General features: G+C 51.9%; 2 protein-coding genes and 5 non-coding genes across 8 annotated transcripts in view; 6 read left to right on the plus strand and 1 right to left on the minus strand.

Annotated features, from left to right (window-relative positions):
• Window positions 1-3,536, plus strand: part of DHX37 (DEAH-box helicase 37) — a 16,467-nt gene extending 12,931 nt beyond the window's left edge. Inside the window, exons 20-27 of the mRNA XM_057378860.1 lie at window positions 84-200; window positions 313-485; window positions 825-939; window positions 1,322-1,459; window positions 1,753-1,847; window positions 2,282-2,355; window positions 2,556-2,653; window positions 3,177-3,536. Of these exons, the coding sequence (XP_057234843.1) occupies window positions 84-200; window positions 313-485; window positions 825-939; window positions 1,322-1,459; window positions 1,753-1,847; window positions 2,282-2,355; window positions 2,556-2,653; window positions 3,177-3,259 (893 nt within the window). The 3' untranslated portion in view covers window positions 3,260-3,536. The remainder of the gene's footprint in view (window positions 1-83; window positions 201-312; window positions 486-824; window positions 940-1,321; window positions 1,460-1,752; window positions 1,848-2,281; window positions 2,356-2,555; window positions 2,654-3,176) is intronic.
• Window positions 3,537-4,316: 780 nt separating this feature from the next.
• On the minus strand, window positions 4,317-4,388 carry TRNAA-UGC (transfer RNA alanine (anticodon UGC)). Its single transcript has one exon. It is a non-coding gene; the product is annotated as a tRNA-Ala (tRNA).
• A 236-nt stretch (window positions 4,389-4,624) lies between these two features.
• TRNAD-GUC (transfer RNA aspartic acid (anticodon GUC)) lies at window positions 4,625-4,696 on the plus strand. The gene has a single exon. It is a non-coding gene; the product is annotated as a tRNA-Asp (tRNA).
• Window positions 4,697-5,096: 400 nt separating this feature from the next.
• Window positions 5,097-5,169, plus strand: TRNAF-GAA (transfer RNA phenylalanine (anticodon GAA)). Its single transcript has one exon. It is a non-coding gene; the product is annotated as a tRNA-Phe (tRNA).
• Window positions 5,170-5,396: 227 nt separating this feature from the next.
• On the plus strand, window positions 5,397-5,468 carry TRNAD-GUC (transfer RNA aspartic acid (anticodon GUC)). The gene has a single exon. It is a non-coding gene; the product is annotated as a tRNA-Asp (tRNA).
• Window positions 5,469-5,748: 280 nt separating this feature from the next.
• Window positions 5,749-5,820, plus strand: TRNAA-UGC (transfer RNA alanine (anticodon UGC)). Its single transcript has one exon. It is a non-coding gene; the product is annotated as a tRNA-Ala (tRNA).
• Window positions 5,821-7,846: 2,026 nt separating this feature from the next.
• On the plus strand, window positions 7,847-9,158 carry UBB (ubiquitin B). 2 transcript variants are annotated; one of them, XM_057378874.1, is made up of 2 exons: window positions 7,847-7,903; window positions 8,366-9,158. In XM_057378874.1, the coding sequence occupies exon 2, from the start codon at window positions 8,372-8,374 to the stop codon at window positions 9,059-9,061; it is 690 nt and encodes a 229-aa protein (XP_057234857.1). In that variant the 5' UTR covers window positions 7,847-7,903; window positions 8,366-8,371; the 3' UTR covers window positions 9,062-9,158. The 2 variants fall into 2 exon arrangements, with proteins under 2 accessions (XP_057234857.1, XP_057234858.1); XM_057378875.1 differs by having other exon boundaries at window positions 7,858-7,942.
• The last annotated feature ends 1,606 nt before the right edge of the window (window positions 9,159-10,764 follow it).

The following is a 10,764-nucleotide window of genomic DNA, read 5'->3' on the forward strand; positions in this document are numbered from 1 at the left end:
GTGGGAGCTGTGAATTCACACAGTGACTGTGACAGTGCTGGTTTCACTGGGAGCACTGATCCTCTCCTGTCTGTCCTCTCCAGGAGCAGTGGGTGCCTGTGAATACTCTGGGTGCACCCGTGAGTTCTGTGAGGAGAACGGGCTCCGCTACAAAGCCATGCTGGAGATCCGGCGCCTGAGAGGACAGCTGACCACAGCAGGTCAGCAGGGTTTGGGGGGAATTGCTGTGATTGTTCTGTTTTGGGGGATGATGCACCAACAGAGCTGGTTTGGGGTCCTGCTGAGTCTCCTCTCCCCTGTTTCTCCCCGCAGTGAACTCGGTGTGCACGGACGCCGGGCTCTATGTTGACCCGAAGATGCAGCCCCCAACAGAAGCTCAGGTGACCTGCCTGAGGCAGATTGTGCTGGCAGGGCTGGGGGACCACCTTGCCCGCAGGGTTCAGGCTGAGGAGCTCCTGGATGACAAGTGGAAAAATGCCTACAAGGTAAAACAGCTCAACTGGACTCGATTCCTCCTCCCCTGCATGGCACAAAGGTGCTCCTGTGCAAGCCCAGGTTTCTGGCTGGGTGCTCTATGAAATTTAAGTTTGCAGCGTTGCAATTTCCTGGTGTTCATGTAGGAAATGGTTTAAAAGAGCTGAGAAATACCATTAGTTCATCGTGTAAAGTGCTTAATGTCTCCAGAGAAGGTGAAGCAGAAAATGCTGGAGTCATTAAAAACCTCCATCAYTTAAGGAGACTTTATAAATGTACATCTGTACATGAGATGCAATGAAAAATTGAATTTTCAGTAACTTGTCTTCAATCTTTGTGCCTTCTTGCAGACTACCCTCCTGGAGGACCCAGTGTTCATCCACCCCAGCTCAGTCCTGTTCAAAGAGCTCCCAGAGTTTGTGGTGTACCAAGAAATTGTTGAGACTACAAAGCTCTACATGAAAGGTGAGTGCTGTGGGCCAGCTTGGGCTGCAGCCCTGGTGAGGAGCTCAGAAATGCCTCAGCTGAGTGCTCTCCTCACAGGCTGTGGCTCCTGGGATTTGGATCCTTAAGGCTTTCTAGSTCTGGATCAGGAGGTGAATTGTCCTGGTTTTTTTTATTTGTCTGGCAGAATGGCTGGAGCAAAGCTCAGCTGCTGAAATGGCTGCTTTGCCCCAGCTCTGCTGGTCTCTCAACTGGTTTTTTACCCCATGAAAAGGTTGATTTGACAAATGAAACCCAAATCTGTGGAGATGAGCCCCTGCCCGTGCCCTGTGCCTGTRGGGCTGCCCACAGTGAGTCGTGGCCCTTACAGCAAACTGCTCTCTGTTGTGTTTGCCCTGCTCAGGTGTGTCTGCAGTGGAACCCGAGTGGATTCCTGCCCTGCTGCCACCCTACTGCCACTTTGGGAAGCCTCTGGAAAACCCTCCTCCATCCTACTGCCCTCAGAGGGGCCGAGTTCGCTGTCACAGGCCCAGTGTCTTCTGTGAGTGTTTAAATTCTGTGCTCTGTGGCTCCTGTGGTGCTGCTTTCACAATATTGTCACAGCCCCAGCAAGGTCAGGCTCTGCCTGGGCTGTGCAGAGAGCTCAGCAGTGGTTTGAGCATCTCCCTGGGGTTTGTAGCATTCAAATATCAGTATTTTCCCATTGAAATGGGTGTTTTGTGGAGCTCCTTGCTCACCCTGTGAAGGCTGGATGCTGGTGGCAGTGTCCTCCCCGTGTCCCTTGGCACCTGTGCTATCACATCGCTCTGATCCTGGTGTGATTTTTGTTTCCAGACCGTGTAGGGTGGCAGCTCCCTGCTGTGGAAGTCGATTACCCTGAAGGAATTGATCGTTACAAACTCTTTGCCAGGTTCCTGCTGGAAGGAAAGGTGGGTGTGTTCTGGCTGCATCACTTCTTTGATGTTAAAAATCAAATTTTTGGAAGAGTTGAGCTCTGGGGCTTCTTTATTTCTGCATCTGCCTGCTCCTCATAACTTGCTGGTGGATGGATGGAAGAGTTTATTGTGKTKRWKRRGKKGGAAGGTGTCTTTAACACATTAAAAAGCATGAAARATCAGTATTTCAGTGAAAGAGACCCACAAAATTAAGCTTTTACAAAGGAAAAAAGCCATAGCTCATTTTTTTGTCCATCCTGAGACAGAAGAATTRTCTGACAGGACAGTCAGGACAAGATTGGACTAGGAGGAAGATGATAATGGAAAATATGACATGAAAATTTACAGTACTACAAGTTCATTGATGGTTGCTACCACAGAACAATTCATTTACCTTATTCATTATATTCTTATAACAAATCTTGCAGGTCATTGAAAAGCTGAGTTCCTACAGCCAGTGCCTGCTGTCCAGCCCCCTCATAATGCTCAAGACGTGGTCCAAGTAAGTTGTTAAAAACAAACCCCAGGTCGTTGTCTCCACCAAACACTTTTCCTTTCTAAATTAAAAAAAAAAATTCAATGCTGGGAAGGATGTTGTAGATAAGTGACCTTGGCTGTAACTGCAGGGTGAGGAAAATGCTTTAGCACTTCACTAAACTGTGCTAATGAAYGTTGTTTTATTGCACCATTTCACTGATTCAGACTCCAGCCCAGGACAGAAGCCCTCCTGCAGGCTCTGGTTAAAGAAAATTGTGATAATCGTGACGCTTTGCTGGCTGCATGGAGGAAAAATCCYAAATGTAAGTGTTCTGCTTGCCTAATTATCAGTCTTATCAGTGGAGTACCTCGAGAGCTATTGAATTATAATTTTAAAAATGGACTATTTCACTTGTTAAGCTCCAAATATTTCCCATTTTCTTACCAGAAGCCCTTGTGACAAGGGCACATTCTTGTGTCACAAGAACCAGCGTTAAGTGAAAAATGACAGAAAGCACTTCAGAAAGCAACATTAATTTGTACTTTAAGATTATTTTTTCTGCAGTTCTAACTACAGTTAAAATGTATTAGASTGTGGTGGTACTGTCCATGGATATGGGAATTTTTTTTTTTGCAGGTAAAATGGATTTTGTTCAATAGTTGGTACCAGATTATAGGAATTTCTTTATAGAAGCAGCAGCCAAGTGCTGCGGTTCTGGCTCACAGGAATTCCTGTGGATGCTGTTCCAAGCTCCAGCACCATCCCAGCAGTGAAAGGCTGTGGGGTGATCCCACAGGAGCTCTTTTTTCAAGCCAAACTGTGTGATTGTTCCATTTCCCTTGCAGATCTGCTCTCAGCCTATCGCCAGTGGGTCCCCGAGGCCATGCACCAGGACCTGGCCCTGAATTGGCCACCAGTAGCCGTGTGACCCTTGGTGTGGATGGAYTCCTGTTCTCCCAGATGTTTGGAGCTTTCCAAGGGTTTCCTTGGAAGTCTAAAACAGCTGAACTCACCAGCTGTAACCATACCTTTTTGTAAGCAAACCAGGTGTTGTCCTGCCACCTGTTTGGCTGGTATTTCATAATATTAATATTTGGATAATTTTATCCATTGTATTTTACAGATTTTTTTTTTTTTTTTACCTGAAGTTTGTCTTTGGACTATATTAGTCGTATGAACTGTAATAAATATGTAAAGTTCTTGGTCTGGATGGGAGAAATGTTTGCTGTGTGGGATGCAATGAGTAGAATTTCAGAATTTCAAAACCCAGACTTGTGCAGACACTTCCTCACGTGTGGCAGCAGGTTCAGATGCAGACAGAACCTTTGCTGGTGGGCTGGGGCAGCAGGTCAGGACAGGAAGCACAAGAGTGAGGAAACTTGTGGGTTGAGATGGGAATGGTTTAATTAGTGAAGGGAAGAAGCTTGAGTTTATGTTCCCTTTCACCTGATCTTTCTGAGTCTTGGTAAACTCTCTGTGCTCATGGGCTGCTGCCTGTGMCACTGCTGCAGGAGAAGGYGCAGACAGGGACYCTYCTGTYCCCRTGTTGTGAAGGAAATTGGAGCAGCCCAACCACAGAACAGGCTGGATGTGTGTCCATTATCCCACTGCTCCCATGTGCTTCAGGAGCAAGACCAGGACACCAGAAAAAAAATTTAAAATAGATTAAAAATATATTAATTTGATGAAACAGCAACTTCAGATTTCGAGCCAGAAGGAAAGAAGCTGCTTGCTCTGTGTGTGTCAGTGCAATGCCACAGCCCTGCAGTTTTTGGGGAGATCCCAGGCASGAGGGTGCTGGGGGCTCCTGGCAGGGCCCCTTTCTTTTACAGCAATTGCAGCCAAACTCTGCAAAGTGCTGATGGGAAGGAAGAAAACAGGCACTTTATGAATGGATTAGGGAATTGTGGCTCCTCGAGAAAATGGAGCAAAAGGAATTACCGGCTTCGCGGCGCAGGGGCAAAGGAAAAAAAAAAAAAAAAAAGTGGAGATGCCGGGGATTGAACCCGGGGCCTCATACATGCAAAGCATGCGCTCTACCACTGAGCTACATCCCCTTGTTGGAAATTGCTAACCCCACAGCCAATACACTGATGGTATGAGCCTCAGGCCGGCTCCGGYGGTGACACTRYGGTGACATCGCGGTCACCCCGCAYCTCCTCCGGCCCGGACAGCCCCSCGCTGGGTCCYGGTGGCGGCAGCGCCCAAAGGAGCGGAGCGGAACGGGGACAGCGGCACCGGGGGCGGGACCGCAGCCTCGTAGTGCAAGGCGAGAGAATACCGTCTGTGCCCGTCCTCGTTAGTATAGTGGTGAGTATCCCCGCCTGTCACGCGGGAGACCGGGGTTCGATTCCCCGACGGGGAGGACCAATAACTTTTGTCACCGCTTACCATTTTTTTTGTGGACGACCCATGCAGGGTTTTGTCTGTGACGCGGCTGTGGAACCCCGAGCCAGARCGGCGGCGCAAGGCCGGAGAAGCCGCGTTTTGTGCCGGGGAGGGGATCTGGCCTGCCGCTATCCCTGGTGTGCGTGCGGAGCGCCCCGCTGGAGTGGAAGGAAGGGTTGGGCTGCTCCAATTTCCTTCACAACACGGGGACAGAAGGGTCCCTGTCTGCACCTTTTCCTGCACCTTCACACTGAGGAAAGTGTGAAGCCCTGGACGCCCCAAGAATCGCGCACCGGGACCCGCGGGGGAGGGCGAGCAGCGGCACACAGGGGCGCGGGGCGGGGTCGTATCCACGGCCAGCGAGGGCGCTCTCACCCGCCGAAATAGCTCAGTTGGGAGAGCGTTAGACTGAAGATCTAAAGGTCCCTGGTTCGATCCCGGGTTTCGGCAGAAAGGGTTTCTCTTTTTGTTTTTTTCCGTTTACCGTCAGGATGGTTTCTTTTTGTCACCGAGCGGAGAAGGCGGGGCCGCTGTCCATGAGCCGGTGTCAACGCAAGCGCCCGCGCGTGTGGGAGTTTTGTACCAGGAACCGCTTCCCGAAAGATGGTGGCGATGGAACGAGTCCGGCGGCGCCCCTTCGGGCATGACCTAGCCCGCGAAGGAGCGATGCCAAGCCGTCCTCGTTAGTATAGTGGTGAGTATCCCCGCCTGTCACGCGGGAGACCGGGGTTCGATTCCCCGACGGGGAGGTTACYKAYCTTTTTGGTTTWTTTTYTTAAATTTTTTTCTCCCCGCACGGATTTCTCCGATTTGCGACGGATCAAGAACATTCCGTTTTGTGTGTGCGTGAACCAGCGCGTTCCTGTYTTCCTAAGGGCTGCCTGAAGCTCCCACCAGGCTCTGTACCGTGCAGAGTACAGCCCACCCGGGCTGGCGGGGCCCCGGTGCGGTCCCTCCGTTCGCCATCCCCTGTACCGGGGCCACCGGAGCGGAGTCGTGGCCGGCGGGCAGGGTCTGCAGGACGGGCAGGGGGATGTAGCTCAGCGGTAGAGCGCATGCTTTGCATGTATGAGGTCCCGGGTTCAATCCCCGGCATCTCCATATGGATACTGCTCTTTTTCCTGTCTCTGCTGATGTTTTATCCAGTTAAAAGTCACCACGTCCCGTTAAACAGCAACAAACTGACTGTGCAGGCGAAATGGGTTCATGGTGGCACTTCCCCACGGGGCAAAATGGACATGTTTTCTCCATTTAGTTCTCAGCCTTTGCAAGCACACGTGGCTTTTGTGTCCCATTCACACTCTAAGGGACAGATGCAAGAGGCCCAAAAAGGATGAAGCACCAAACCCMAAAATGCAGGGAGACAGCGGCCGCTCATCCCAGCCTGACACTGCCACATCCCACAGCCTGGCTGAGCTGGTGACATGCAGCCACAGATCAGGGGCTGTGCTCCACATTCCCAGAGCCAAAAGGGAAGGACAAAATTCAGGAYACCACAGCTGACAGCACTCCCTGGCTCTGCAGTACCCATTCTTCTCTGCTGTCCTGCTCAGCCCCTTGGCAGCGTGAACAGCTTGGGATGAGCTCTCAGGGAAACAACCTCCCTGCTTTGATCTCCTCAGGTTGGCTGGGCCCATGGGGAATCTCTGTGGAACTGGGAGMGTTGAGAATTATGGCACAGTTGAGAGGTTTGGCCCAGAGAGACCAAAGCCCACGCAGAGCCTGAAACAGCTTTGATCTACACRGCTCAGTGGCAGCTGTTCTATCTCACTGCTCGGTTACCAACAGCAGCACTGACAAATGCAAAGTGACATTTCCTGCCACAGGGGCYGAAAAGCTCCTTGTGCTATTTATTTACTCATCTTACTTCCAGTTGTTATTTTGAGCCAATGTTTGGTAAGTGTGAAGATCCCTGTCATAAATTACTCCCTGGATAYTCCTGGCAGCTGTACATCTGCAATGTGCCCTGCACATGAATTTGAGACAGTCTGTAGTAACAGGCATGAACTAACAGAATTTTTGTCACAAAATGCCTTCCCATGTGCCTTTTTGATAATTTTCTGACCAGTCCTATGTGCTCACCTTGTAACTAAAACAAGCTTGAACCGAATGCCACTGCCTTTCTTGCAGACAAAGCTGCGTTCTGTTCTCAGCTGTGCACGGGAATTGCTGTGCAGTCTGAGTAGGATGGTGCAGGAGCTCACTGAGTGCAGCAGAGGTCTATCAGAAGGTGCTCTGTGAGAACAGAGTAAGAAACAGGCACTATTATTACTACAATTACTATTATTTCTCACTGATTTTACCCCTGACTTGTAAACTCCACTACAGCTCAGATGCATGCTCCACTTTATGTGTGCACATACATAYGCACACTCATTGACTATATCGCAAGCAGACCAACTGCAGGACTTGATCTCTTTATCCACCAGGCCTTTGTCCCTCACATCCCCTCTTCAGGCTCCCTGATGCCCATCCCCAGGCAGTTCCCTGTTCCTGGAGTGGCCCCTGCCCTTTTCCCTGCTCCAACCTCAGCAGGTGCCCCATTATCACCACAGCAGATGGACACCTTCCCTGGCCTGTCCCTTGTCCCAAGGCCGTGATGCCACTGAGGGTGTGGCATAAACCCGTTCCACCTGTGCCTGTCCCAGAGGAGTTTTGCCAGATGGGTGATACACACCCACCACATCGGAGGCTTCTCACACAGAAATATCACTCCAGGCGTCCCTGAGAATAAAGCAACGAGTGCTCTCCCTCAGGAACCTCCTCACGCTGTGGCAACGGGCAGAGCCGACCCTCTGACCGACGGGTGGAAGCCAAAGAGGTGTTTTTCAAACAGGGGCGCAAGTGCAAGGTTTAAACACCTGAATATAACGAAAGGCTCTGACAGAAGCTTTAGATATGATTCCATTCCAAGCTGAGCTCGCTGAGSCGCACCAGCCACGGCCCCGCTCCGGTGAGTCCAGGCCGGGCTTTGCCGCCGCTCGCCGTCCCGCGCGCGCCAGCCTCAACACAGCCGCGCGCGGCACCGATCCCTCCGCGCCGCCCCCCCCCTCACCCACGCAGGAGAGCGGCGGCGCGCGGCGCGAGGAAAATAGTGCGCAGCGGAGTGATTCGATCGCGGGGGCGGGGCGCCAGAGGCCATATAAGCACCGAGCGGGGGGATGTGTGGCGCAGTTGGTCCTGGGTGAGGCTTGTAGTGTCGGCTTGGCCGAGCGGCGCCGCGGTGAGAGCTCGGCGGGGGGAGCCACTTAGAGAGGCGGCGAGAGCGCCTAGAGGCGTTCTGGGCGTCCGGGCGGGAGGGGARGGGTGGGGTGYGTGCGCTGAGGAGGAAGGGGTTGCGGCTGGGGGCGATGGCAGACAGTGATGGCGGGCCGAGGGCCGCGACGTTGCCCTTCCCTTCAACGGCAGCATCGCGAGGCGGCGGCGGGGAAGGGCGGGATGGGCGAGCGGCCACTGGCAAAATGGCGATGGCGCAGGCGCAGCTGCGCCTCAAGATGGTGGCGAGCGCGCGCCTCAGGCGGGAAGGGGAAGCGGGTGGGGCCCCGGCCCTCAGTGTGATGGGCGGGGCTATAACTGTGACGTCACGGACGGGGAACTCAGGGAAGGGGAACAGTCACTAAAGCACCGTGGGTTTTCCCTGTTCCAGGGAAAAATGCAGATCTTCGTTAAGACCCTGACGGGCAAGACCATCACCCTTGAGGTCGAGCCCAGCGACACCATCGAGAATGTCAAGGCCAAGATCCAGGAYAAGGAAGGCATCCCTCCTGATCAGCAGAGGCTGATTTTCGCTGGCAAGCAGCTGGAAGATGGTCGTACCCTGTCCGACTACAACATCCAGAAAGAATCYACTCTGCACTTGGTGCTGCGTCTGCGTGGTGGGATGCAGATCTTTGTSAAGACCCTGACTGGCAAGACCATCACCCTTGAGGTCGAGCCCAGTGACACCATTGAGAATGTCAAAGCCAAGATCCAAGACAAGGAGGGCATTCCTCCTGACCAGCAGAGGYTGATCTTTGCTGGCAAGCAGCTGGAAGATGGTCGTACCCTGTCTGACTACAATATCCAGAAAGAATCTACTCTGCATCTCGTGCTGCGTCTGCGTGGTGGGATGCAGATYTTTGTCAAGACCCTGACTGGCAAGACCATCACTTTGGAAGTTGAACCCAGTGAYACCATTGAGAATGTCAAGGCCAAGATCCAGGATAAGGAGGGCATTCCTCCCGACCAGCAGAGGCTGATCTTTGCTGGCAAGCAGCTGGAAGATGGTCGTACCCTGTCTGACTACAACATTCAGAAAGAGTCAACTCTGCACCTTGTCCTGCGCCTGCGGGGTGGTAACTGAACCAGCAGGTTGTTGGTTCCAAATAAAAGGTTCCCTGCACTTGTTCATTCCAATAAAGCTGTTGCATCCACAAAAGTTTTTGTCCCAAGTTATGTGAACAGTTCGTGACATTGCCAGCTCTCTAATAAACAATAATTATGTAGTTTCCACAGACAGGAGTTGCAAAACTGCCTTATGCAAGGCTTCCACATGCCTGGTGGTTGTAGATAATCCCTCAGCTATGGTTTTCCTGGGGGTGTTGTTCCGATACCTGGCTGCAGCTCAATGTCCGCCTGCAGATGTTGTGCAGCTGTGGGCATTGTGTCAACATGGATATGAAACAGGAAACTCTAGATGCTCCTGAGGAAGGCTTTGAAACAGCTTTTGGTTGCCCAGCAACTATCAGGTCCTGCCCTTGTTTTGGGATTAATGGAGAAACAGCAGAAGGGAGATGCTGCATATCTGTCACAGGGGTAGCACGATGTCACTGCTGGTCCTGCAGCCCTTGGGCTTGAAAAGTGAGGTGGTAGGAATAAATCTCATCAGTTACGGGGTGGACTTGTTTTTTGCCAAGCTTAATTGCATTAAGCAAGCAGTAATTTCAGATGTACTTACTGGAAATCTGGAATGTGCTTCATTCCAGCTGTGCCCMGAGTGGAAATGCACTGTTGAACGATGTGTCACAGAACAGTTCTGTGTGCTGTAGAAACCCTGGAAAGGGGAAGTTTGCACTGAGGAATTTGGTGGAGGTTGCATAACTCTGATGAAGAGTTAACCATGGCTGTGCTGGACATGGGGAGTGGGAAAAGGGAGAGTGAAACAAATGCCCTTTAAGGGAGTGGTGACATGGACTCACCTCTGGGGAGGGATATGATGGGAGCTGGCGACTGCAGGGGGACCCAAAGTGATCCTGCACTGCCTGCAAGGGATAGCAGGGTTTGACTTAACACCAATTAATTGTTCTTGAGGGAGCAGAAGAAGATGCTTTTAGTCCTGTGTGCCCTGTCAGGAGCAAGTTTGGATCACCAAGATCTGTGCTGGGCTGGAAACATTTCAATGCTAAGRAGCTAAATGCTGCGTGGGCAATGAGCTGGTGCTGTGCCATCGCAGAGATCCGGTCCTCCCCCACGGGAGTGCCCTGGGCTCTGCCCACGCCAGCTCTGCCTCTCTGTTCCTGAGCTGAACCCCAACAATTGCATTGAACAGCTTGCCACTTTGTGGGTTTCCTGTCCTCTTGGGAYGTTGGAAATCACAAACTGAGTATCTCTTCAGAGCTCCAGAAACGCAGGTGTCTGGTCAGTCAAGGGGAAGGTGYCACTGGAATTTGGGAGCATAGCTGCAAGCGGTTCTGATTTGAACAAGGGGAGAGCTCAGGAAGACATGGGGCACCCGATGAATGTCAAAAGCCTGCGCAAACAACTGCAGAGCTGTGTTGCAAGAATTCTTTTATTGTCAATGTCTTGGTAAAAAAATCTCTACAATGCTGTATTTAAAAACCACACTGCTGGGTGAATCCATAATGGCCTGGAGCRGGCTGCAGCAGGGCAGAGCAGGAAACCTGGAGGAGAAACACACTGTGGTCTGGTGAGCTGGGTCAGCCTCTGCTGACCACARAGGGAATGGCAGGAAGTTGTGTCAAGGGCGGTTAGTTTGGATGTTAGGAAAAAGTTCTTCCCCCAGAGGGTGGTTGGGCACYGAACAGGTTTCCTGGGCAGTGATCACAG

The sequence above is a fragment of the Malurus melanocephalus genome, unplaced genomic scaffold (genome assembly GCF_030028575.1).
Source record: "Malurus melanocephalus ecotype Western Australia unplaced genomic scaffold, MMel_1.1 scaffold_377, whole genome shotgun sequence".
Classification (NCBI taxonomy): Eukaryota; Metazoa; Chordata; class Aves; order Passeriformes; family Maluridae; genus Malurus; species Malurus melanocephalus.